The sequence below is a fragment of the Vulpes vulpes genome, chromosome 2, assembly GCF_048418805.1.
Source record: "Vulpes vulpes isolate BD-2025 chromosome 2, VulVul3, whole genome shotgun sequence".
NCBI classification, from domain to species: domain Eukaryota; kingdom Metazoa; phylum Chordata; class Mammalia; order Carnivora; family Canidae; genus Vulpes; species Vulpes vulpes.
Window position 1 is genome coordinate 16,767,299 of NC_132781.1, and position 24,633 is coordinate 16,791,931.

Here is a 24,633-nt window from a genome sequence, read left to right on the forward strand (position 1 = left end):
CAGCTGTTCACATTAAGTGTGGCTAGAGATGAAAGAATTTGAGGAGCTGTGTGCCTGGCGGGAAGGTGGAGGCTTTAGGGTGTGATAACTCTTTAGTACTCCAGGGAGGAGGAGCTTGCTTCCTTATCAAGCCAGTTAATCCTTAGCTTGAAATAAAAAGGATGTTTAAACCTTTGTGGAAAGAATGTTAACTTGAATTTAGGCTTCATAAGAGCACCACCTGCTGGCCTTTGAAGATCTATGCTATTTTGAGAGAGTTTACCAAGACTGGTAGATATAAGTCTACTGCAGTTTACCAGCAGGAGGAGGAAGTGAGTATTATAGAAAATTTGCTTGAGAAAATGGTGGAAAGTAATGAGCAAAACAGTCAAGTGAATCATGGAATGTCAGACCCCGGTGAGCATGAAGTCAAGGTGTTTTCATTTTGTCTGAGGTAGTAGTAACTTAAAATGATGTTAGTTTCCTTCTATTTCCTATTTCCTGTTTTAACACTTCTGTTTTCCTGTTATTGACCCTATCAAGCATCTGCACCCTCTCCTTTGATAATGGCACTTTAATGGCATGGCCTATGTGGGTATGGAACATCTGAAGTCCTTTAGCTGAATGGGTCCCTGTTGTGTTCTCTTCCATTTCATACTTTTTCATTGCTTACTTTCAGGTCCTGCATATCTAATCCATTTCAGCCCTTTAGTTCTACATGGATCTCAGGTGTTATTACTTCTACTTAGAGCATGAACTCAGACCAGCATTTCCTAAGAGATCATTTTTGTTCATTAACTGGGAGATTTAACTGACTTCCTGTTCACTCTTATATGAAAGCAGTTAAACACATAGCATACTTCTACCAAAGTATAACAGCCTGAGTCCTTTCAGCAGTTTATTATTATCCCTAACTGCTTCTTCATTGGGTTTATAGGGGAAATTGCTCTTGATTGTGCTGAATATCTCAACTCCAAGGCACAAGGTGGTATTCTTCCAATTGTAGCAGCTTCTACTTCAGAGCATTCAGGTGAGGGGAGGGGATTAGGTATGGAGCTGGAGTCTGAGATAACGTGTGCTTACTCTTATTGATTGATATTGGCTTTCTGGACTTAACTCCGTAATTTTTTAAGATGCACCTGAGGTCTTAGGGTGCAGTAGGAAAGAGTGTTATGAGTTTAGCTTTTGCCTGCAGCAGAGGGAGAGCTAGAACATATGTGCTGAGATGTTACCTGCCCAGACCTAGGCCTGCCACCTCATTTTACAGATAAAGCTAAAATCCGGCTAAGTGGATTGTTCTTATTTTCACGTTTTACTCAGTGATGGAATTAGGACCTGAATCCAGGCCTACTTATTTCCAGTCCAGTGCTATTTTCCATTATAAATCAGGTCGCTCATATTCCTTCCTACCTTCTTTTTTCCTGGCTTAATTTTCAGGTTTGGGAAAGCAATGACAAGGGAAAATAAAAGGAAAAAAAAAAAAAATGAAATCATCAGTCTTTTGTTGTCCCATTATATAGACTTTGCCAATTTTTCTGTTGATAAGGGGTGTCCTGGGATATAGAGGAAGTGTTTTCCCCTTTCTGAGGCCCTTTAGACATTCAGCATAGCCCAGCTTTCAGAGTACCTCCAGACAATGTTTTACTTTCTACATACCTTTTTCCCTAACCATTCTGAATTGCAACAAAAAAATATTTACCAGTAATATGTCAATTCAATTTTTGATTATTAATGGGAAATCCTTTTTTTAAACATTTAACATTTAAACATTTAAACATTTGACTTTCTTTGGGGGGGGGGGGAATCAAACCCCAATCAAGTTTATTGAGGGGCTTGGGGGAAGAGTGGAAAGATTAGGAGGAATATGTGGTCTGGTTAGTATCTCCCTAGCTTTCAGGTTGCTGAATGCTGACCTTTATATTTTAAAGGTTGGGATAGATGAATTTGTTTTTAAGTATGGAAAAGAAAGCATGATTATGCAAAAATAAATTTTTTTTTTTTTTTCAGAAGACAGCACTGCCCTCACATACTATATCTCAGTACTTGTGGACATACAGCAAATATTTATTATCTTTAAAACTTTAGTAGTTTTCTTAGCTTGTTTGACTGCCATAAGGTCCAGTGGTCTATTCTCAGAACTAGAAAATAATATCTGGTGCTGAGGTTCCTTGCCCATTGGGGGAAAGCATCCCTGAGAACAGAACTATTTTATTCATTCAGGGATATATGTTCATTCCAGTTGTGAGAAGCCTAATGTTCACATTTGTCCCTAAAGTGTCATGAAATCCATGGTATATACTATAGGGAAAGGGTGTTTGAATGAACATGTTTTATATTTTAAAACAGAGCATAATGATGTTTACACCAAAATGAGATACATGTTGTAAGTTAATTAATTCTCAAGTATAAGGCCAATAAAATGAAAACTGCCGAACACTGCTGAAAGGAAATTAAAGAAAAACTAATAGATATACCACATTCATGGATTGAGAAACTTGGTATTGATGGCAGAACAAAAGGCACTTCTCCCCAGATTGATCTGTAGAGACAGTGTAATACACAACAAGCTCTTTTGTTTTTTGGGCTTTTTGCAAAAGCTTAAAAGAAGAAACAAACCCTACAAGGAAGAATCCGATTCCACTTTATCTACAGCACCAGAGGTTAGAATACAGTTGAGTGACAGCTTTAAAGAAAGGTCTGAGAGAAAAATGGTTTCAGTCTAGAAATACTTTTTCTAAAGAAATTACTCAAGGACACATTCTCAGGAAAATAAAAAATGAAATGATAGAAGAAATGGTAAAACAAAAAAATAGTAAAAACTATTGTTTAAAAGATTAATTTTGATATTGAATATTAACTAATCAGCGAAAAAAGAAATCTCTAGGTAAGGGATGCCTGGGTGGCTCAGTGGTTGAGCATCTGCCTTTGGCTCAGGTGGGATCAAGTCCCACATCGGGCTTCCTGCATGGAGCTTGCTCTCCCTCTGTGTTGTGTCTCTGCCTCTGTGTATGTGTGTCTGTCTCTCATGAATAAATAGTCTTTAAAAAAAAAAATCTCTAGGTGAGAGGTAAGGAGCTAGGAGAGGGCAGATAGTACTCAGTAGATAATAAATATTTGTTGAATGAATATATCCTGATTAACTGTGTTGATAGGATTAGGTTTAAATGTTTTAGTGTCTAGAAAACTCCATTGATCTACCAAAAGGTGTTTTTAAGATGGGATGTTTAACTTGAAAATAAAAGGCAGAATCGACTTGCTGGTGAGTAAAGGAATGACTTTCAGTGAAGTTCAGATAAACAGATCTTCCATATGACAGTGCTTGCCCTACTGGGTCATGTCACTGAGCAAATAGAAGAAGGGTGTGTGTAGATCCCTGCCCAATGGAGAGCCGGTTACTGGTAAACACATCTCAGTTCTTGAGAGAGGAGCCCAGAGGCCAGGTGTCTGGACTAACCTGCAGTGTTTCATGTTTCTTGCAGATGTTCCCACAAGCCTGCACTTCCAGAGCATGCTGAAATCTCAGTGGCAGAACAAGCCTTTTGACAAAATCAAACCTCCCAAAAAGTTTTCACTTAAGCACAGAGCACCCATGCCAGGCAGCCTGCCAGATCCAACTCGTAAAGACAGGCACAAGTTGGTCAACTCCTTCCTAACAACAGCCAGTAAGTTTCAGGGGACTGACTTAAGTCCTTCAATTATTTCTCTATTTCTTTTATATTCTCCAGTTACTGTTTGCTCTGGTGGTATATTGGGGTTGGGAGAGGCAACTGACTGATACAAATTCAGCTCACAGTCTATTTCTACTTGTCTTGGATGTTCTCAGATGGATTTTGAAAGATATACCAGACACCACGCATCTCGGGGCAAGACCCAAAGTGCTCGATGAACAGCTAGCAGTGCCATGGCATTGGTTCCATCTGTGGGCAGGCTATCTTCTGTAGCCTGGTGTCAGATTTCTCTGGCTGAGGGCCCTGTGGGCTGCCTGGCCTATCCTGGCCCTTGTGCTATTTGCCAGGAGCTTCAGTCCCAGAGGACTCTCCTGCTGCCCTGGGTGTCTATCATTGGCCTAGAGAGAACTCAAGAGCTCGGAACTCAAATAAGAAAAGTTTGAGAGAAGATTTCACAGCTCTTTTTCTGTTCCCCTCTTCAGAGCTGTCCCATCACCAAACCCGGCCTGACAGGACCCACAGGCAGCACTTAGACGATGTGGGGGCTGTGCCTATGGTGGAGCGAGTGACAGCGCCAAAAGCAGAGCGCTTGCTCAACCCACCACCACCTGTGCATGACCCAAACCACAGCAAAATGAGATTGCGAGACCATTCATCTGAGAGAAGTGAAGGTAGGGCCAGGCCCGGCACCTCTACCTGCATTTGCATCTGCTCAGGGCTTTCTGGGGCAGCCTGGGCTTCTCTTAATTGCCCCAAGCTTTGTCCTTCACTTTCTAGGAAGGCAGAGTAGAGGGACCCTACCGCTTGTAAATGCAGGTTACTTCTTACTGCTGCAGCAACCTCTGCCCAGCCCCCTACCTCCCATCAACCAGTTTGCTTCACCTTTTTATCCACTAGGCTTAGAAAGCATTATTGCTTTTACTGTGTATTGCTGGCATTTGTAGCTTGTGCTGGAAGTAGAGCCAGTTGAGGTAGCCATATATTGTTTTTTTGTTGACTTCTGCAGTGTTGAAGCATCACACAGACTTGAGCAGTTCGAGCTACTTGGCGACCGCCCAGCATCCACCACATAGCCCCTTGGTGCGACAGCTCTCCACCTCCTCAGACACCTCTGCTCCCACCAGCTCTAGTCCACAGGTTGCAGCGAGCGCATCTGTAAGTACCTGCGTGGAGATGGCTGGACAGCCACTGTGCGGTTATAGGTCCTTGGGTGGCTCTGGAGGGGAGTTTGAGCCCCGGTACACTTGGGAGCACTCAGCTCCCCATAATGTGTTATTTTTTAAGTTAGAGGGGCTGGTATTTGACCTGGTTTCCATGGTGGAGAGCTTGATGCTGAGCCAGACTCTGAAGGTGGTCTGTGACTATTCACAATCTGTGGGGCTAGGTCTCACCCAGCACTCAGCAGTAGCATGGCTCTAATCCTGTTGGTCCAAGAAGTTCACCTGAGAAGGAGCAAGTAGATGACAGATACTTAGGAGTAGTGGAGGCATTCTTCTTCCTTATTTTTACTCTTGTGGGTGGGTCTGGAGTCCTGAGAACAGGCCCTGCTGTCAGGGGACCTGGAAGGGAGGGGAGGAGGCAGGGCCTTGCTGGTGGTGCTTCAGGTGGCGCACCTAGAACGGTGGGCTCTCCAACCCTCATTAGCTTTCACGGTGCCTTTCTCTACCCCAAAAGCTGTTGGCACAGCCATTCCAGACACATATTCCTGCTGATTTCCTATTTTAATTCCTCACTCTGTGCCTTCTCAGACACATACCTAGAGCTGCTTGGTGACCACTGATGGGTTCTTTCTGTGGTGATTATTATAATAATAGTGATAGGGATAATAAAGTGTTTCTTATGTCCATTCTGCATGCTTTACCTGTGTTCAACCTCTTTTGATCATGGTAACGCCCTTTGAGATGTAGGTGATATTAAGGATTTTTAGCACAAGGGCCAGGCAGGGAAACTGAGGCTTTTTGCAAGGTTAAGTAAATTGCATAAAGGGAGGTGACTTGTGAGGGTCATGACTGCAATTCAAACCCAGGCAGTGTGACCACAGAGCTAGGCTCTTCCACTGTTCCACTCCTGTGGGAGCCTGAAGCTGGGCGTCAAGGAGATCACTTATGTAGGTGTGCAGGTGCTATGAGTCCCCCTCAGAGTGGACATCCAGGAACATAGAAGCTTACAAATGGGCTCACAGTGTTCTCTGTCTTTGCTCTTAAAAATCAGCCTTTTCCAAATGACCTCTTCATTCTTCCTTTCTTCACCTCCCATACCCACAAATTTGTCTAAATAGGTGTAGTAATCTATCACAAACTCAGTTATCCATTAGAGGGTGTCAGACAGCTAAAGGACTTCAGTCTGAACTCTGAGCTCTGATCCAGCAGTTGGAGAGACTTCAGTGTTTTCTCACTTGCCAGCTCTCGTGTGTCCAGAGGACGTTACTTTAAGCCTTGGATCATTTGAAATTTTTTCTTATTGTCAAGTACAAATTTTATATCTTTGCTGATTCTTAAGGCTCTCACTGCCTGATGTTTTCAAAGAGTATGGATTTACTGAATAAAAAGAATGGGGGTGCCTGGGTGACTCAGTTGGTTAAGTGAAAATCTTAAAAAAAAATAAAAAGACGACAAATGATAGGCCAAATACTGAAAATGAGAAATGGGGGCGGTGGGGGTTGTATGTGTGGTAGCACTTCACAAAAGCTGGTGTGCACCTCGGAATCCCCTGAGTGGCTTTTGTTTGTTTTGTTTTGTTTTGTTTTGTTTTGTTTTGTTTTGTTTTGTTTTGTTTTTTCTGAGTGGCTTTTGAAAAAGAAATAAATCCTTGAAGATTCTGATTTGAGTCCAAGGAGAAGCCCCAGAATATTTTTCGTTTTTTCTTTTATTCTTTTTTTTTTCTTCTTTTTTCTTTTTCACTTTCTTTTCTTTTGGCAAAGCACTCCTTATCTTGCTTCTGAGGAACGACTTTCCATTCGCATCATTTTGTTCTGCCTCTCTGGCTCTAATCAGGAGAGGGCAGTTGAATTAGACCAAATGAGTGCCTGGTGGAGGCAAGGCTCCATCCTGTTGACCTATTTTTTTGTTTGTTTGTTTTTTCCATGGTAGAAAGTTTGATGACGAGGCCAACTCCAGGGATGTTGCCTTCAGCCCACTCCCATCTCTTTCCCTTACAAATGCTAATAGCAGGCCCAAGAAGATTCAAGGAAAGCACCCCTGTTCCTGCCAGCTTCACATTCATTCTTGACCAAGATGTAGGGAAAGCTATCTCTTGAGGCTTCCTTAAGGTATGCTGCTGTTAGTGGGATATATAATTTCAACAAAGATGTGGCAGTGGCAGAGGCTTTCAGGTATGAGATCACTAGCCTTAACTACAGAACTCAGCCAGGCAAGATTTACAGAATTCTTTTCAACCATTTTAGTTCTCCAGTTATTCTAAATTTGTGAGGCAGTGGCAATCTGTTCTCATTTGATAGAGAAGGAAATGAAAGTGAAAAAGTCACAGGGGTAGGCTGAGATCAGAGGTGACAGCAGCTAAAGTCTTGGCCCAGGAAGCACCTTGCCTTTTAACGTTAAGACTGTCCTGAAGTGATGGGTTGAATCAATCCTAATATTGCCCTGCAGGAACAGAGTAAGGTGATTACTTGTAAGAAACAGCCTCTTCCTCATCTTGGTTTGCTGACCCCTTCCCTCTGAGCTGACCACAGTTGGGGCTTGGGTTTGAATACAGTCCTTTAGGTGTTTCCAGCTTCATTGTTGTCATGGCAGCACATGTGTCATCCCACTGTTTCCCTCTGGCCTCTTAGTTGCCAGTGTCTGTTTCAGGGTGGGGTGTTTGCCATCTGGACACCAGCAGCTGGTGGACTTTTTCCTGCATCAAGGCCTTCAGCTCCCTGCTTTAATCCTCCTCTGCCTCCAAGCTGCTGTAGATGCCCACCTCCTCCTCTGACACTGGGTCCTTGTTAGTCTTCTTTCCTAAGAGTTTGTGTCAACCTGTAGAAGGAAGTCTCCTTTCTCCAGGAATCTGAGCTGTGTAGCTAGGGCCACTTCCTCTGTTTCCCTCCACTCAGCTCCACTGATAGAGCTAGAAAGCTCTCCACTCTTCCCCAAATATAAGGGCCAGAAGGAGGGGAAATCACATAGGGCTGAGGAGATGGTGGGTACAGACTTAGCTGAAGAGTTCAAATTTACAAAAAGGATGTGCTTTCATGATGTCCAAGGTTAGATGATCGATTGAGTGGGCCCTGTCCTCTGAGATCTTTTCAGGATCTGGGAACTCACTTCTCTAACCTGAAGAGTCCCCACTAGGCTTAGTTAAGCATTGCTTTTAGGAGCCACTAAGGGACTAAGTGATAGAGATAACAAGGGGAAGCAGAAAGGATGACTATAAAGGAGGGGGCACAGTTAAGGTGTATGTGGAGTTGGAACCGTGGCACCTATCTTGAGGCCCCAGGGTGCTCACCCCTGCAAAATTCATGAGAAGTCTTCTCTCTTGTGAGCCTATGAAAGAACAGACTTTCATGTGAGCAGGAAGGCCTCCTTGTGGTCACCTGGCAGCTCTCCAGAGGACACTGTAGCAGGAGACCGTCTCCTCAGTGGTGGGGGAGGGGGGAGGGCTGTTGCAGGGCTCCTGCCTCCGCCCCAGGACCAGGTGTCTGGGTGCTGGCCATCCTGTTTGACGTTGTATGTAAAAGGTATATGATTTTTTTTTTTTTTTTAAGATTTTATTTATTTATTCATGAGAGACACACAGCGAGAGAGAGAGGAGAGAGAGAGAGAGGCAAAGACACAGGCAGAGGGAGAAGCAGGCCCAATGCAGGACTCGATCCCGGGTCTCTGGGATCAGGCCCTGGGCCGAAGGCGGCGCCAAACCGCTGAGCCACCCAGGCCGCCCAAAGTTGTATGATTTGATGTTTGCAGATTTGCGCCTCCCTTTTAAATTCACCTTTGTCTTACAGCAGCCAGTGAGGAGAAGAAGGGGAGAGAGCTCATTCGACATTAACAACATTGTCATCCCAATGTCTGTTGCTGCAACCACTCGTGTAGAAAAACTACAGTACAAAGAGATCCTTACTCCCAGGTAGAGGCCACCGAGAAATAGTTCCTTGCCCTCTTCTTCCCGTTACTGCCCTTTCCCCTTATTTTGTCCCTGCACTTTGGGTTCTAGCCTTAGGTTTTGTCTTCTCTTTAAGAGAAGTTCTTCACTGATAGTGAAATTACTTCTGTCTCTCGTTCTTGCATTCCATTGTATGAGCATCAGCCAGACCTCAAGCCACATGCTGGCTGTGGCCATGTTTATTTGACAAGACAATATGTTTTGAAGTAGTGAGTTTGTTGTCCACATCAAAGCAGGATTTCACATGTGAATCTTTATTTCTCACTTTTATTGACAACTTAGGAAATTGGTCAGCACCATATATGCACTCTCACAGGGTAGTAGTCAGCTGGTGCTGAGTCGTGCTCGTCTCCTGTAAACCATTCCTTTGTGTCTGTCACAGTCTCTCAACCAGCTCCCTCTGTGTCTGTCCTTTACGGGGCTGCTGGGGCAGAGGGCAGGGTCATAGACAGGCACCCAGCTCTCCTTGAGCAGACACACTCAACCTGCATAGCGGCCTGCCCTCTCACCATTGTCCCTTCCTGATTTTGCAGCTGGCGGGAGGTCGATCTTCGGTCTCTGAAGGGGAGTCCTGATGAGGAAAATGAGGAGGTAACAGCCTGTCATTTCTCTCTTAAAAGGACACACTCGCACACATGGGTGGGTACACACACCTCAAATGCCTTAAGACCTGTGGGTGTCAGGTACAAGCCCACTGTATTTCTTTCCTGACGGGAAAGAACCTAGTAAGGGCTGGGGTTGGTTCTAGAATTGCTCTACCCATACTTGAACTTTGCTTTCTGGAGGGAAGAGGGAACACTGAAGCTGCTCTCTTGCAGGTTGAAGACCTATCTGATGCAGCCTTCGCCGCTCTACATGCCAAATGTGAGGAAATGGAGAGGGCTCGGTGGCTGTGGACCACGAGTGTGCCACCCCAGCGGCGGGGCAGCAGGTGACGGGGCAGGCACAGGTCACCAGACCTGTAAGGGGAGGGTGGGTGGTAGGTTGAGCGCTATGTCCGTGGAGTTGCCACTGCTCCTCAATCGCTGGGTGTATCCATCCACTGATGAAGGCTGAGAGTGCAAAAGTTTCCGGGATTTGGTTGGAACTAAAGAGGGTATGAACAGTCATGGCTGGACCTCTGCTAAACAGTGGGGTCACTGTCCAGTTGTGGCAAACTTGGTGTGATTTCCTAGGCTCTGGGTGTCAGCTGTCTGTAGCATTGAGGGGCCAGTTGAGGGTTGTGGTGACTTAACCAGAGGAGCTTTGGGGGCCTCACAAGTTTACCCTCCTTGGTATAGTGGAGTGGGGTGTTGTGGTCGTGCTTGAAAGAACTGGCCTGCCCTCTCTCCATTTATGGTGAATAGTGGCAGAAGCCCTCGGGATTCCTCGGAATTCTCAAGTAGATTTATTACTTTCTTGTTTTTGCTTTTTTTCCTTGACTACAGTTTTCAGAATCTAGACTAATTTCCCTTCCCTGTGAATTCACTGGGCACTGTGCCAGAGATTAGCCCCTGGCATTGTTGAGCCATGGCTTTCCTCTTGGGACGATAGCTGCACCCAGTTCTTAAGATCGCGGTCTTGTGTACCTCCCCCTTTACACGTCGGTGGGAGGGAACCAAGGCTGTTGGTGTCCATCTGCCTCAGCTCCTCTGCCTGGAATGTGCTTTTCATGCAACCCCCCCAAATAAACATCCAGGGAATCCCCTCATCACCCAGGCACTCAGATTTGCACTCCCTGGTGTACAGGTCTTACAGGTCATCAGATGGCCGGACGACTCCCCAGCTGGGCAGTGCCAACCCCTCCACCCCGCAGCCCGCCTCCCCTGATGTCAGCAGCAGCCACTCCTTGTCAGAGTTCTCCCACGGCCAGTCCCCTAGGAGCCCCATTAGTCCAGAACTGCACTCGGCGCCCCTCACTCCCGTGGCTCGGGATGCTCTACGACACCTAGCCAGCGAGGACACCCGTTGTTCCACGCCAGAGCTGGGCCTGGACGAGCAGGTGAGGAGCACTACCTTTGTGTGGGGGTTGGCAGGGTCGGGGGAGGGGGGGCGGATAGAACCTGCTGCAGATGGGTTTGCATCTCACCTCCCATTTTAAAGGGGACATTGACCTTCTGGAGGTGCCGTGGAGCTGGGACTGGCTCCTCACCGTGGCAGTTTGTCTCCCCACAGTCTGTCCAGCCGTGGGAACGGCGAACCTTCCCCTTGGCGTACAGTCCCCAGGCAGAGTGTGAGGACCAGCTGGATGCGCAGGAGCGGGCAGCCCGCTGCACTCGGCGCACCTCAGGCAGCAAGACTGGCCGAGAGGCGGAGGTAGCACCCACCTCACCTCCCGTTGTCCCCCTCAAGAGTCGGCATTTGGCAACAGCGGTCACAGCTCAGCGTCCAACTCACAGATGAGCGGGATACGAGAATCTAAACAGACTCACTAACTATTGGCATTAAAGCTTCAGAAATCTCTGCGTTTGATATTCAAACATCATATGCCGGAAATTTTCACAGTTTTTAGTGAATTTAAGGAATTTAGATTCTACTTTGGTATTTTTTTTGTTTTGTTTTGATTTTTGTTTTGTTTTGGTTTTGGTTTCCATGTTTTGTTGTCACACACCTGAGCACTTCCTCCAGTTGGCAAACAGAAGTTCAGGATAAGACCCTGTTGGCCTGGTCCTGGCACATCCTCTGCACTGTTGAATCACTGGACGTAGCGATGTTAGATGATCCCCCCTCTCCTCGCACCTGTGGGCAGGTGGACCAGCCTGAGCAGCTAGACAGGATGGAAAGCTCCAGCTCCGCATGGCTGCCGGGGTTAGGGTGGGGAGAACAGCACGTTCTGGGCTCCTCCCCTTTTTCCTCCCCTACATCGGTGGCTTGGCCCAGCTCTGGCCCTCGTGGCTGGCTCCCTCTCGGCCATTGGTGCTTAGAGCACCCCTACCATAGCCTCTTGGCCCTAATCCACCCGAGCTCACTGAGCTCAGTCGACAGAAAGGCTTCCCCTTATCATCCAGAACTTGGAGACCTAGTTGGGGTCTCCTCTGCATTTGGTCATCTCTGTTTTGACTTAACTGCAGTAACTAGCTGCGGCTGCTCAGGTCCCCACCCTGCCCCTTCGTGCCCTGTCGTCTGCCCCCTACACATACCATCCACACATCCGGACACACCAGTCCTTCTACTCGAACATTTTTACCACCTGTCCTCAGCTGTGAAGGTAGGATTAGGGCTACTTAACTTCCATTCCCACTTCTCTGCAAACTAGGGGGTCAGGGACGCGAGCAGCTAGCTCCCCTGTCGAATTCTGTCGTCAAGGGTTCATTTAGTGCTGTTTCCTTCACATCCACTTCCCCGTCGGTGTCAGGCCGCCTCTTCCAAGCTCCCCTTGCCTGTGGAACGTTGTCTGGTCCTAGCTGTGGTTCCCGTCGCTCCCTCCTCACCCCCTCGGTTAACCTTGTGCCTGTCTCATGTATGATCACATCACCAAAGGGGGGGCAATAAGGACTTCTTTATTTTTATTTTTATTTTTTTTTGTTGCCATTTTGTAATCGTATAAAAATAGTAGACAAACTGCTTAATGGTTGGGGTTTTTTCACAATTTTCAACATTAGTGATTTTTTTTGATTCTGTTTGCAAGTTAAAGGGTTTGTCATTGTTTCTTTAAAAAAACAATAATGCACCATATCCCTATGCATAAAGTGCTTCTTCTATTTATAAGGTTGAAAATTCTGAATAACCCTTTTAGCATTGTTAAAAAAAAAAAACAAAAACAAAAATGGAAAAAAAAAAACCTTGTATTTTGTAAATATTTTCTTTTCCTGCTTTGAGCTGTGTATTGGCAGCGAAACATGTAGCTGTCTTTGTTCTATAGAAATGCTTTTCTTCAGAGAAGCTGATCTTTGTTAATGTCTTGATTCTGTTCGCAAAGCACAGACTAGTGCTTAAAAAAAAAAAGGAAGGAAAAATTGAAAAAAATAATAAAAAAAAAGTTACAGAATGTTGTGTCGCTGGGCCTTTCTTGCCATCAGACCCAGTCTTTATGGCAGTGATGGCGGCTTAGTCCCTTTGCCCTGCTGGAGCAGTCCTCTACATGCCCGGACTTGCTCTGAACCTTGGAGAAGTCTCCATTCTGTCAACTGGGTACCCGGCAGGGTCACCTGATGGTCACTGGGGCGAGGATGCAGTGGGGGTCAGGGGGAAGGTAAGAGGTGCCCAGAGGACAGCATCTCTGTAGGTAATTTTTTTGTTGGATGTAAGAGATTGATCACCTCTTGATGTACCTTCCTTTAGTGAAACCGACAGTATGACATTTTATATCTGTTCTAAATTGTTCAATTCTAAATGGAAATCTGACCTCTCGCTGTCGATTTTTTTCTGGGGCTGGAGTCAATGAGAATGTATGTATTTTGTAGCATTTTTCTGAAGTGGCTAAGTGCTCAGTTCTCTTTGTACAAGACAAGTAGGCAGGCCTGATTCCGCCTTTACTCTTTCTTCTAACTGGTCATGGCAGTCAAGTTGATGCCAGCAGGGAGGCCCCGGTCCTAGCAAAGAATGCCGTGAGTTTGGAGGTAGCATTTCTGTCTGTCCGGTGCCCTGTTGCTTCTGTGCCTGCGGTGAAGATCTGCACTGTGTCATTTTCTGCCTGCAGTGGCATAAACAAGCACAGGAGGGGATGGGAGGAGGGTGCGGAGACAACTTTTTGCAACTTTATATGAAGACCGAAGGGTTCCTTCTCAGGACCTTGAGCTAATTACTAAAGAACAGTAATATCCATGGGCTACGCCTTGCTTTGTTTTCTTTGTGGCCTTGCTGGGGGCTCCTTGGTGTTCCTATCCTGGTGGAGCAGACCTCTTCCCCCATCTAGTAAGGATCCAAGGGAGAGAGGAAGGCAGCTCCCTAAGCCCAGGAGGAATGCCAAGCCATTCATTCACTTGACTGGCTGGCCTAGTGTTCTGCTTCAGCCCCAGGACTCTGGGACAGAAAACCATCTCCTACACCTGCCCAGCCTCATCAGGTTTGAATACGCTGGTGTGGTCCTACGGACTCCGAGCACAGCCCTGTGAGGTCAGCCACAGTGGTATTGCCCTTTGATTTGAAACGGGATAACTTGCCAGCACCAGAATCAGAATCAACTTAAGTCTGAGAACTCTTCTTGTACCTCCAGGGCCCCAGCGAGAGCTGTTCAATCCTGATGTCCAGGTTTTAGCAACCTTGACATTTCCTGATCAGAGGTGCTCAAGTTGGGAAAAGACTTAAAAATCCTACATCTTGAGTCACTTTGTCGTTTGAATCCATGCACTGACACCTTGTTTAATCAGTAATAACTTTATTTCCAAATTCACTTTTACAGCAACAATCAGTGTAAATCATTTGTTAAAACACACAATACACCATATGGACATTCACAGACAGGAAGCTAAGCTAAGATGGTTTCATGTCCCTCCCCCCCCACCCTCAAAATTACCGAAGAAATCATGGGACTTGCAAGTGCCAGAAATTGTCCTGCCCAACATTGCAAATTCACGGGGCGAAGTCCGTTAGGAGGGGAGACTGGGCCAGTGCCCAGGGTAACCCTTTTCAAAGCTGAAGAGAAACCAGAAGTCTCGAAGCCACCGACATGTAGATGGGACCAGCCGACCACCTCCACCTCCACCTCCACCCTCATCCCCACCTGTTGGCTTTGCTTGGGGACAGAGAACAGAGGAAGAAGGAGGAGCTCTTGGCAGCTGCTAGGACAAGCTGCACGTCTGGAGCTGGTGGGAAAAGTGACACGGAGGTGCCAGCGGCTTAGATGGGAGGCTGGCGGGGCTCCCCTCCCCTCGTGAGACGGCCGCTGTATCTGCAGGCTCCTGTGCAGGCAGCAAGGCCTGCACGTGGCTCGGAAGGAGACCGGGCGAGCCGGCTGTACTGGATACCTGCCACGAAGGCCAAGCCCCAGGGACCTCGAGCAGCTGTGGGTGATCTGAAGAAACGGGTTACGAGGCAGCTGAACTGCTGCCCTCCAAGACTTCCTCGCCCGCGGTAACTACCTTACAGGTTCCTCCCCCCTCCCCCCAAGCGCCACAAGCAAACCGGAGACAGGCTCCGCACTGAAGTCAATGTAAATGGAACTACTGATAGGTGGGAGTGGGGGGCTGGGAGGAACCAGGCAGCGGAGCCCATCCGCCCCCAGCCCCGCGGGGGACGCTGACGGTGGGCGTGGGGGATGCGGGTGGCAGAGTGCCGAGACCTGGGAAGGGGAGGATTGTCCTCATTCAAGGTCGCGAGCCAGCTTCCCTTTGCAGTTTCCCTGCGGGCACCGACCGGGTCTCCGTGCCGTCCGCAGCAGCCCATCCCGCAGGGAGGGGCCGGAGCCCTCCGAGCCAGGCCCGCGGCGGCGGCGGCGGTGCGGGGCCGCGAGTCTCCGCTCCCGACTCCGAGCCACGCTGCCCTGCCCTGCCCTGCCCTGCCCTGCCCTGCCCTGCCCTGCCCTGCCCTTCCCCAGCCCTCCGGGAGCGGCGGCCGGCGCAGGCCCACAGCTTCCCCGCTCGGGGCTCTGGCTGCACGCGCAGCCTCCCGCCCTGCAGAGGCCGCTCTGGGCTCCCAGCAGCCCCGGGCCGAATCCCGAATCCCGAGTCCCGGCCCAACCGGAGCAGCTGAACCTCCTCAAACCGGCTTCGTGGAGGGGGTCCCGGGGCAGCAGACGGGGCTGGGGCCCTCGGGGGCGGGGCGGGGGCGGCGGCGAGGCCGGGCTGCTGCTGGTCTCTGAGCCCCCGGGCGGCTGGGGCCTCGGGCTGTGCCCAGGCGAGCGCGGCCGCGAGGTGCGCCTCCTCCCGGAGCCGAGGGCCTCGGACGCCAGAATCCCGCGTGCGCCGGTCCCGGATGCCGGGGGAGGCCGCAGCAGGGCGCAGGCACAGGGCCGGGGCGGGGGTGGGGGACATCCCGGCCCGAGGGGTGGGTTAGAAACCTCTTCACAAGCATTTCAAGATACATGCGTCCTTTTTTTTCCTTTTCGTTATCATAGTCACTCTGGTGAATCCAAGCATAAGCAGACAGGTCCGACTACAAGGCGACAGGGTGCAGACGGGAGGGGAGGGGACGGCTATGTATATGCTCAGCTGCTCCGGCGGGAAGGACCTTCTCCAGGGGGCGGCTCCGAGGGGCTGGCAGTCACAGGCTTGGGCAAGGGGCGGGGGCGGCGCTGCCCTGGGGACCCCCGGCCTGCCCCCGCGCCACCTCTGGAAGCGGAACAGCCCACCTGCTGCCAGCCCAGCTCCGAGCGGCCCAGGCCTGGGAGGAAGAGGCTCTCCGCGTGAACAGGCGTTGCCGAGCCCACCCCGGCCGGGCAGTGAGGAGACGTGGGGGGTCAGGACCTGAGTGAGGTCGCAGCTTCGTTGTGGGGGACACACCAGAGGGTGAGTAGAGACCGAGGTCGCACCTTGTGCCCGGGCTTTGCCTTCACTCAGTTACCCCCTTAGTGGAGAGCAGGTGCCTCCTGCATCCAAACAAGGTCCGTGGCCGAGAAGGGGCGTGGTGAGGCCGGGAACTCGGGACAGTGATGTAATGAGGGGACGGCGGTGACTGGGCTCCGCACGGCAGACACACGGCCTGGCGGGTGGGGCGGGGGGCAGACAGGTGGCTGCGGTGGCCCTGGGGGGCAAGAGGCTCGGGGCCCACCTCCCAGAGCCCCGCCCACCCCGAGACGCCGGAGGCCCAGGCCGGGGGTGGGCGGGTGTCCCCACGAGGCACGAGTCCTTACAGAGAACGGGTTAGCCCTAAAGTCCCAGGTCTGTGAGGTGGCCAAAATCGTGGCTGCAGTTCCAACCTTCAGAACTCAACAAAACGGGGCTTCCGCGGGGCAGAGGGAAGCCCCTCAGCTCAGGACCCCCACCCTGCAGGGAAGGAGAAGGAGGCCAGCACTGGGGACACAGGGTCAGTCCTCTCGGAGGAAGTGATCCGCAGGGCGCAGCCCACCACCTTCCCTGCTCCCTGCTCGGCGGGGGGGCCTGGAGCCCCCTCCCCCCGCAGGTGCCCCGGAGGGCGCACACTGACCCGCAGCGGACCCGGGCCACCCAGCGCCCAAGGCCACTTGGTCCCAGTTTGCTGCGGGCAGCCGAGGCAGTTTGCCCTTCCTGCTGCCCTTCCAGGCAGAGAGCAGGGCTCCTCCCCACTGAGTCCCCTTCCCCCCTCCCCCCAGCCTCTCCCGGGGCTCCCCACCCCCCACCCCCCACCCCCACCCCAAGGTTGACATCGGCCCACGGCTCCAACAAGGCACCTGGTTTCAAATCCTTTGTTGCTGCCGCTGCCTCTGTGACCACCCCCCCACCCCCCACCCATCCCCGATGGGGCAAAGCAGGGGCGCCCCCAGTCCCTTGAGATTCCCCAGAAGCAGCTTTCAGAGCCTCTCCTCCCCTTCTACTCAGAGGGGAAAAAAAAAGAATCAAAAGTAATTGCCCAAGGAAAGGTTGGGTGTGGCCATCTTTTTAAATGTTTTTAAAAATATTTTATTATTATTAGCCCACCCATCAATTTGGAAAGATGAAATTTGCTTTTCCCGTCACTGATTTTGAAGTCCCGAGCCGGAGCCGAGCGACAAAAGCAGGTTAAGTGATTAACCGATTAACCGGTCTGAGGAGCAGCTGGGGGAGGGCAGAGGGCGAGAAGGGCCAGATCATTATTCTTTTTTTTTCCACACTCTCGTCTCTCCACGATCATTGACCGCCCCGGGGGCCTGATCACAAACCCTGCTTGGCCAGGGACGCGGACACTTCGTCGGCTAGCGTGGCGAGCTGGGGCGAGTCGACCATGTCGATGCTGCCCGTGGAGGACACGTTGCTCAGGTGCCGCGGAGACGTGTCCCCGGACACCACGGGCGACTTGTACACGATCTCCGCCCCGTGGTCGGTCTTGGCTTTGGCGTTCTCACGGAAGGTCAGCTTGTGGGTTTCGATCTGCAAGAGAGGAGGCAAGGGGGGGTGAGTCAAGGCACGGAAGGGGGGGCAGCCCGGCCCGCCATGGGCCTGGGTGGGAGGGAGCCGTGGTGGCCGCGGCGGGGGGACCGTGGGATCGCCTTCCCCAAGAGAACACCTGCACGGGGCTCCTCTGTCACCTGCCTGGCGGCCACCCACTCCCCTTCTCCCGACGCAGTGACCATGGTTGGTTTCTCGGGCACCCTTCCAGAGCAGGCGAGTGGGTACGTAAAAACAACCGCGCGTGTATGTTTAATCCACACAATAACCATATCCACATGCTTTATTTACACTTTGGGCTTTCGGCCTAATACCTCCTGCTGTCAGTACCCGCTGTCCCCGATGCTAGCTGACGGCGGCGCGGTATTCCACGGCCACGGGCCAAAATGCACCTGCTCCCCCACGCCGGTGGATGGCTACGCCCGCGGTCCCCGTCTTTCGCTATCACAAACACGCTATCACCGTGTCTGAATGAATAACCTCGTGTGTGCATCATTTCACGCTGAAGCGTGGAGGAGACGCTGGAGAAGAGGAAGGGCCATCCCCCGAGTGGCTGCGCGCCAGCCAGGAGCCCACGCGTTCCTCCCCCGGCCGCTGCCCGGGGACTGGAGGTGGCAGCGACTGTGCGCCGCCCGGCAGGTGCGCTAGAAATCCTGACGTGATCAAGTCCTTTCTCCAGTAGAGAAGTGATGACATAATCAGGGGTCCGGAGGTCTTGGCTCCACGGATGCCCGGGACACTCGGGGAGCATTTGCCAGAGGCGTGAGCAGCTCATAACAAATTCCTGATGAGCCCCCGGGTGGCGCACGCAGCCCTGGGCCCGCTGCGCGTCTGGGGAAGCCAGGAAAATGTTCACACGTGTGCTCACCACCCACGGGTCTTCCACGCGACCTCAGGAGTCCGTGGGCCTGGGTAAGGAGCCCCTGTTGCAGGGGGCTTGGATGTGGGTGGAGAGAAGCCAAGGCTCCCATTTAAGCTCTACGCTTATTCTGTCCATTTTGGTTCATTGCTTTGCAAAAAGAACCTCGCCATATCGCTGTATTTGAAAGGCCGTTGGGATGTAAGCTTTGATAAGAACATTAATGTTAGTGTCTTGTAAAAGCTTTGTTCTTAAGAGGTCCTGGGAATGTCCCCAAATCTCCCAAACTGGAAGGAGCTCAGGCAGCAGGGGTCCCGTGCTCCATTGCTCCACACATCAGGAAGTGGGGGGCTGAATACGAGGGGCGCTCTGGGATCAGGACAGTGCCTTTGAGGGGTGGGCAGGGTGAGCCAGCACAGAGGGGAGTTAAAATAGAGGTTCAGCGGGCAGCCCGGGTGGCTCAGCGGTTTAGCGCCGCCTTCATCCCAGGACGTGATCTTGGAGTCCCAGGATCAAGCTTGGAGTCCCCACATCCAGCTCCCTGCGTGGAGCCTGCTTCTCCCTCTGCCTGTCTCTCTCTCTCTCTCTCTCTCTCTCTCTCGTGTGTCTCTCATGTCTCTCATGAATAAATAAATAAAATCTTTTAAAAAATAATAAAATAGAAGTTCACACTCAGGCCTAACATTCTTAGACAGCTACAGAATACCAGGAACCCTCCAGAACATGGTCTCATTTGGATCTCCCCACCACCCTGGCGTGTGGATAGTTCTGTCCATTTTGCTATGGAAGGATGAGCTGAGAGCACTTGCCCATCCTGCCCAGGATCACACCTCCAAGCGAGTCAAGCCCAAAGCTTTGTTTAGGACATAGAAGCTTCTAGAGATGGGCGGAGACCTTCCCTCACCCAGGAAGTCACCAATGCTGAGGCCTTAAACCAGGGAGGGGCAGGTGACAGAAGCTAGCAGAGCAGCTGGGCCTTTGCAGAGAACCTTCTCCACAGTCCCAGAGAACTGGGCCCTTCCCCACTTCCCTCGAGGCACGCAGCCTCTTGGGCCCTCTCTGACAAGGGACCCAGACACTGAGAAATATTCCCGCACCTTGGAAGCTGATTCTGTGGAACCACTTCAGGTCCACCTTGGGGTCGAGGGGCCGCATGGGCACTGTCGCAAGGCCATCCACAGCCCCGTACCTTGTCCTCCACCCCATCCCACAGCTGTTGGGGAGCTCGGCTGGGGGTCAGGTCTGTCCCCGGGCCTGAGTTTGCAGCCTCTGCTGTAAGACCAACCCAGCAAGTGCATCTCCCAAACTGCACCATTGGGCTTTCACCTCAAACCCAACACGGGGTGTGTCTGTTGAGAAGGAGGCCAGGCGAAGAGCCGGCAGCATGTGCCGGAGGTGTGGTGACTTGCAAGCCCTGGGGCTTCCTGGCCCCGCCCAGCAGGGGTGACAGCTGCCACCTCCAACCAGCTGGGCCACCTGGGGCAGCACCCTTTCTCCTGCTGGGCTGGGTCCCAGAGCCCGTGCCCATTCTGGGAAGCTAGAGAGTACTCCTTCTCCTTCCACTCCTGCTCTGTCGGCTGCTGGGAGGCACCGCAAACCGAAAAATGAGCCACTTCCAGAACTTCACGGCTGCTGTGAACCCTCCTGGGGGCACTTTGGCTGCATTTCTGCAAAAGAGAAGTGCGGCCACCAGCCCACATCCTGTGATGCGCCCAGAGGGAGCTCGCTCAGGGCCACCCATGCACTCATGTCCCCCTCCCTCAGGCTCACAGGGTGAGACCCTGGGAGACTCCAGAACCTGCAGGGATGGCCCAGGGCCTCAACCGGCCGGCCGGCAGCCTCCCCAAGGACATTTCCGCGCCAAACAGGCAGGGGTTCTGCAGGAACCTGGATTTCATCGTCACTGTTTTGCTCTAACTGCCTAGTGACCCATTTAGAAAATCAGGTTAGGTTCCCATGACTTGTCCGTGGTGCACTGGGGCTGCCCTTGGGGCTGGCTGCTTCCTTTTGTGGACGCTTGCCAACCACAGGGCCATCCTGCTATCACCGAGGACAGTGACTCTCACCTTAAGGGCCTGGAAGCTGGGGGCTTTAGAAGCCCAGGGTGCTGGAGGGTATTATGCTGAGGGAAATAAGTCAGTCGGAGAAAGACAATTATCATATGGTCTCACTCATGTGGGGAATACAGGAAATAGTCAGAGGGACCATAACGGAAAGGAGAGAAACCGAGTGGGGAAAAATTAGAGAGGGAGACAAACAATGAGAGACTCCTGACTCTGGGAAACAAAGGGTCGCTGGAGGGGAGGGGGTGGGGAGATGGGGTGACTGGGTGATAGGCATCAAGGAGGGCACGTGATAGGATGAGCACTGGGTGTTACATGTTGGCAAATCAAATTTAAATTTTTTTAAAAAGGGGAAAGAAACTCCAGGTGCCCAGGTGGCACCTGAGACCAGTAAGAATCTCTGGGGTGGGGTGGGGAAGGGGCACCAAATCTGGTAAAATTCCCAGGTGTCTGCAACGTGCAGCGAAGGTCAAGACTCACGGGCCTGGTTGCTGAGAATCCACATCAAGCTGATCAACGCAGGCCCCTGAGCTTTCCTTCCCGGGAAACGCTGCTCCAGACTGTCCACCCCGCTCCATTCACAGCCACAGCCACGCAGCTGCCTCCCCGCCCCCTTTACCTTTTTATTCCCTCCGCCAGGGACGTGGGTGATGTTGTCCAGGGACCCGATCTTCGACTGGACTCTGTCCTTGAAGTCCAGCTTCTCAGATTTGACTTCCACCTGACCGCCTCCTGAAACACAACGCACGCAGGGCGCCTTGAGGGAGGGCGGAGCCGGTGATGCCAGGGAGACCCAGCCCTTCACTGGAAGGTGTTCTGGGCACAAGTAAGACCTTGCAGAGGGCCTGACGGCAGTTTGCTCCGCCCCTCTAATCAAGCTGGGTGTCAAATATTTGCTCGACAAATTCTTCCTCCTTCGTTAATGCACAGCTCAGTCCAAGAGGAACCCTTCCACACTCTAAACTGATTGGCTTCCAAAGAGGGAAGTCTTTCTGCGTCAACCTCCTGCAAGCCACAGCCCTGCAAGATCTCAGGATGAAGCTAAATGGCAAAATGCACCGCAATCAAGGAAGGGCTCTGACCCGCCTCCCTCCACAGACACCGGGTGCCGCGCCCCAGTGCGGGGGACACAGTTCGAGGGAGAGACCGACAGCATTCCTTTCTGGAGAAAGGACAAAGCTCCCCAAGAAAGCTGCTCACGGCACAGTAGATAGGATGGTGGCACCAGGTGAGGGATGGTTTTCACTGGGAGAGACTAAAGACTCCCACGACGTGTCCCAGGGAAGCCAGAACATGATGACACCCATCCCCGGCTTCCGTTTCTACCTGCCTTCTCGCCCGCCCCCCGCCCCCCCGGACGCTTCTGCTCTGAACCAGGCTTCGGGCAGAAGTCGCTGCTCTGGACTCCCGGGGGCAGGGGGCGTTGGTCTCGATCAGCGCTGGGCGATCATGGTAGCCACCGGCCCCACCGGCCCCACAACTTTCCATTAAATAAAAGTAGTTCATTTCGTCACCTGCACTGGCCACGTTTCCAGTGCTCAACAGCCACGTGGAGGTGGCAGCCACCATACGGGACAGAGCAGGTCTAGAACACTGCCGTCACCACCGGGAGGCCTGCAGGTAGCTCGGGTCTCCTCGGGGTGCGGGGTGGGGAGGAGAGAGGTAAGCAGGGCAGAGCTCCAATGGCATTTTCTGCTGAAACAGAGTCACAGCAGGAGCCTGGCAACGGCTGGTGCAGTTGGTGAGGCGTCTCCCATGTTGGCTGCGGGCCAAACCGGAACAGTCCCCAGCCAGCCTCGGGAGCCAGATCGGGCCCTCCCCACATGCACCCGCCCGGAGAACCACGAGTTCAGGGCCCGGAGCAGCGCCCGCTCAGGAGGAGACAGGGCAGCTGCCCGTCCCAGGACCGGCAAGCTCCCCCTGCGATGCTCCCCTCATCAGCCGGCCCCCTAGATCCTTCCCAGCCACCTTAGTAGAAGGCACCCCCCACCCGGCCCAGTCCCCGTGCCGCCCCCCCCCCACCTCCCCGCCTTCTGCAAGGCCTACCTGGCTTATGATGGATGTTGCCTAATGAGCCGCACTTGGAGGTCACCTTGCTCAGATCCACTGGTTTGTACACTATTTGCACCTGGACGTGAGAGAAGACGAGCGGGAGACAAAGAACAAAATAGGATGATTTCATCGTGGGCGTCCCGGTGCGAGAAGCAGCTGTGCAGCTCCGGCCCGGACGGCTTCCTGTCGCCCCGAGGAGCACGCCCTCCGCACCGTGGGAAACCCGGCTTGGGCTTGCACCGGCCCTGCCCGGGGCAGCGGGGGCCTCACGAAGTAACTGGGGGGCTGGCGTGCCCTCCGTGCGTCCCCCGGGGGGAGCAGAGAGTCTGTCATTGCGCAGGGCCCACCCACTGGTTGCAAAGAGCCACGCCTTCCCCGACATGGAACGGACATCACACTCAGCGGACACAAGAAAGAAAGGGACCACGCGATCAGTTTGTGCGACATTCTGGAAACCTCATTGGAAAAGCCAGGAAGCTGTGTCTGCTGGTGGCTGGGCCCCCAGGAGCGGCCGAGTCGGACGGTGGCTGCGCCTGCTCCCCGGGGAGCCTCGCAAAGCCCCGCTCCGCGGCGAGAGTGGCGGTCAGCGAGCAGGGCCCCGAGCACTCTGGCAGCTCGGAGGCAGGAGCCAGCTGGCGCCTGGACACACAGTGTCCTGGACATTTCAGTTCTTTAGCCCCAGGAGCAAAGCGACAAGAGGAGATGGAACCCGTGGGTCAGTCTGGCGAGTGGGAGCACACGGACACACACAGGGAGGGGAGGCTCCCCAGAACCAGCACGGGGCTTGGCCGCGCCGCCCACCCTCCAGAGAGGAGTGACAGTCCCCGCGCGGCCCACCAATGCCACCAATGCCAGTGCCCCCATTGGCAGATGGGTTTTCTGGAGGAATTCTCTACAAAGCCATGGCCGGGGGGGGGGGGGGGGGTCCCTGAAAGGTCACCAAGGGACCCTTCCCAGAGCCTCCAGCAGCCACCTGTGAGGCCACCTGTGGGAACAAGAGGCCAGTCACCACTCCCTGCCCAGGAGTTACCCAGGAGAGAGATGGCCTGGAGCCAGAGAACCAGAAAAAAAGGAGGGAGATCTACTTCTGTCTAAATTGTCTGGAACAGTTCCAGATGATTTTCATTAATTAAAATCATGCTGGCATTTGTTTATTGATGGACAGTTGATTGAGGGCGACAGGCAATGGCCTGGGTGTGTGGGGTGAGGCGACGGGAGTGCACAGGGGAGGCAGCCTTCGCCCCGTGAGGGTGAGCAGGCGGGGAAGGAAGGACTCTGGGAGTCAGGTCTGCGAGAAAGCGCAGCTCTGGGCCAGGCACCCAGCCGAGGACCCCTCCTGGGATGAGCCAGAGGGAAGTAATGTAACCCAGGCTTCCTTCTCCGCCCCAAGCCTGGATGAGGTAACAGGGTGTGGAGGAGGAAGGAATGTGGGAAGGCAGAGGGAAAAGGATGGCCTGAGGGTAGGAGCCAGGCCGGGGAGGTCAGGCGGCCTGGAGGCTGGGGGAGGGAGGGGGCCAGGCCCTGGAGTGGAGCCCAGAGCCAGCCACGAGGTGGGGAGTGTCCCAAGATGGACAAGGAGCTCAGTCGGCCTGCGGGGGAGTCACCACCAGGCTAGGGAAGGCAGAGACACACACCAGAGGCTGTGGCCCAGGCCAGGGGTCCGGAGCCCCCAAGACGCCTGAAGCTGACATCACGCGGGTGCTTGGAACCCCACCACCTTCCACCAGGAGAGGAGCTTTCTGCGAAGGCTCCTACTGCAAACCTGCAGTGGCCACTCGCCAAGGACAATGCTCAGGGCCAGCCTGAGAAACCCTGTGGCTCTTCGCCAGGTCAGAGAGGCTAGCCATTGAAGGGCAGAGTGCAGGACAGACAGGACGTGCCCCCGAGGAAGTCCCCTGATGTCCTGGGCCCTGGCAGCAGCAGTGGGAGCGCACGGTCTGCGCCCAGCTCACGCCCGAAGGAGCTGCCTGCGCCCCCGGACTGCGCAGCCGAGGCCT

General features: G+C 52.7%; 2 protein-coding genes across 26 annotated transcripts in view; one reads left to right on the forward strand and one right to left on the reverse strand.

The window, feature by feature from the left end:
• The window catches only part of KANSL1 (KAT8 regulatory NSL complex subunit 1), a 188,873-nt gene extending 176,162 nt beyond the window's left edge, over positions 1 to 12,711 (forward strand). For 3 of the 11 annotated variants that reach the window (XM_025999521.2, XM_025999523.2, XM_025999519.2), the window contains 8 exons: positions 3,459 to 3,641; positions 4,130 to 4,318; positions 4,654 to 4,802; positions 8,587 to 8,708; positions 9,278 to 9,335; positions 9,563 to 9,675; positions 10,473 to 10,725; positions 10,899 to 12,711. In XM_025999521.2, the coding sequence (XP_025855306.1) occupies positions 3,459 to 3,641; positions 4,130 to 4,318; positions 4,654 to 4,802; positions 8,587 to 8,708; positions 9,278 to 9,335; positions 9,563 to 9,675; positions 10,473 to 10,725; positions 10,899 to 11,126 (1,295 nt within the window). In that variant the 3' untranslated portion in view covers positions 11,127 to 12,711. The remainder of the gene's footprint in view (positions 1 to 3,458; positions 3,642 to 4,129; positions 4,319 to 4,653; positions 4,803 to 8,586; positions 8,709 to 9,277; positions 9,336 to 9,562; positions 9,676 to 10,472; positions 10,726 to 10,898) is intronic. The other 8 variants (XM_072746932.1, XM_072746933.1, XM_025999524.2 and 5 more) reach the window with 3 other exon arrangements.
• Positions 12,712 to 17,173: 4,462 nt separating this feature from the next.
• Positions 17,174 to 24,633, reverse strand: part of MAPT (microtubule associated protein tau) — a 100,272-nt gene continuing 92,812 nt past the window's right edge. For all 15 annotated transcript variants that reach the window (XM_025999515.2, XM_025999512.2, XM_025999513.2 and 12 more), the window contains 3 exons: positions 22,631 to 22,712; positions 21,204 to 21,316; positions 17,174 to 17,644 (listed from right to left, as the gene is read on the reverse strand). In XM_025999515.2, coding sequence (XP_025855300.1) covers positions 17,429 to 17,644; positions 21,204 to 21,316; positions 22,631 to 22,712 — 411 coding nt within the window. In that variant the 3' untranslated portion in view covers positions 17,174 to 17,428. The remainder of the gene's footprint in view (positions 17,645 to 21,203; positions 21,317 to 22,630; positions 22,713 to 24,633) is intronic.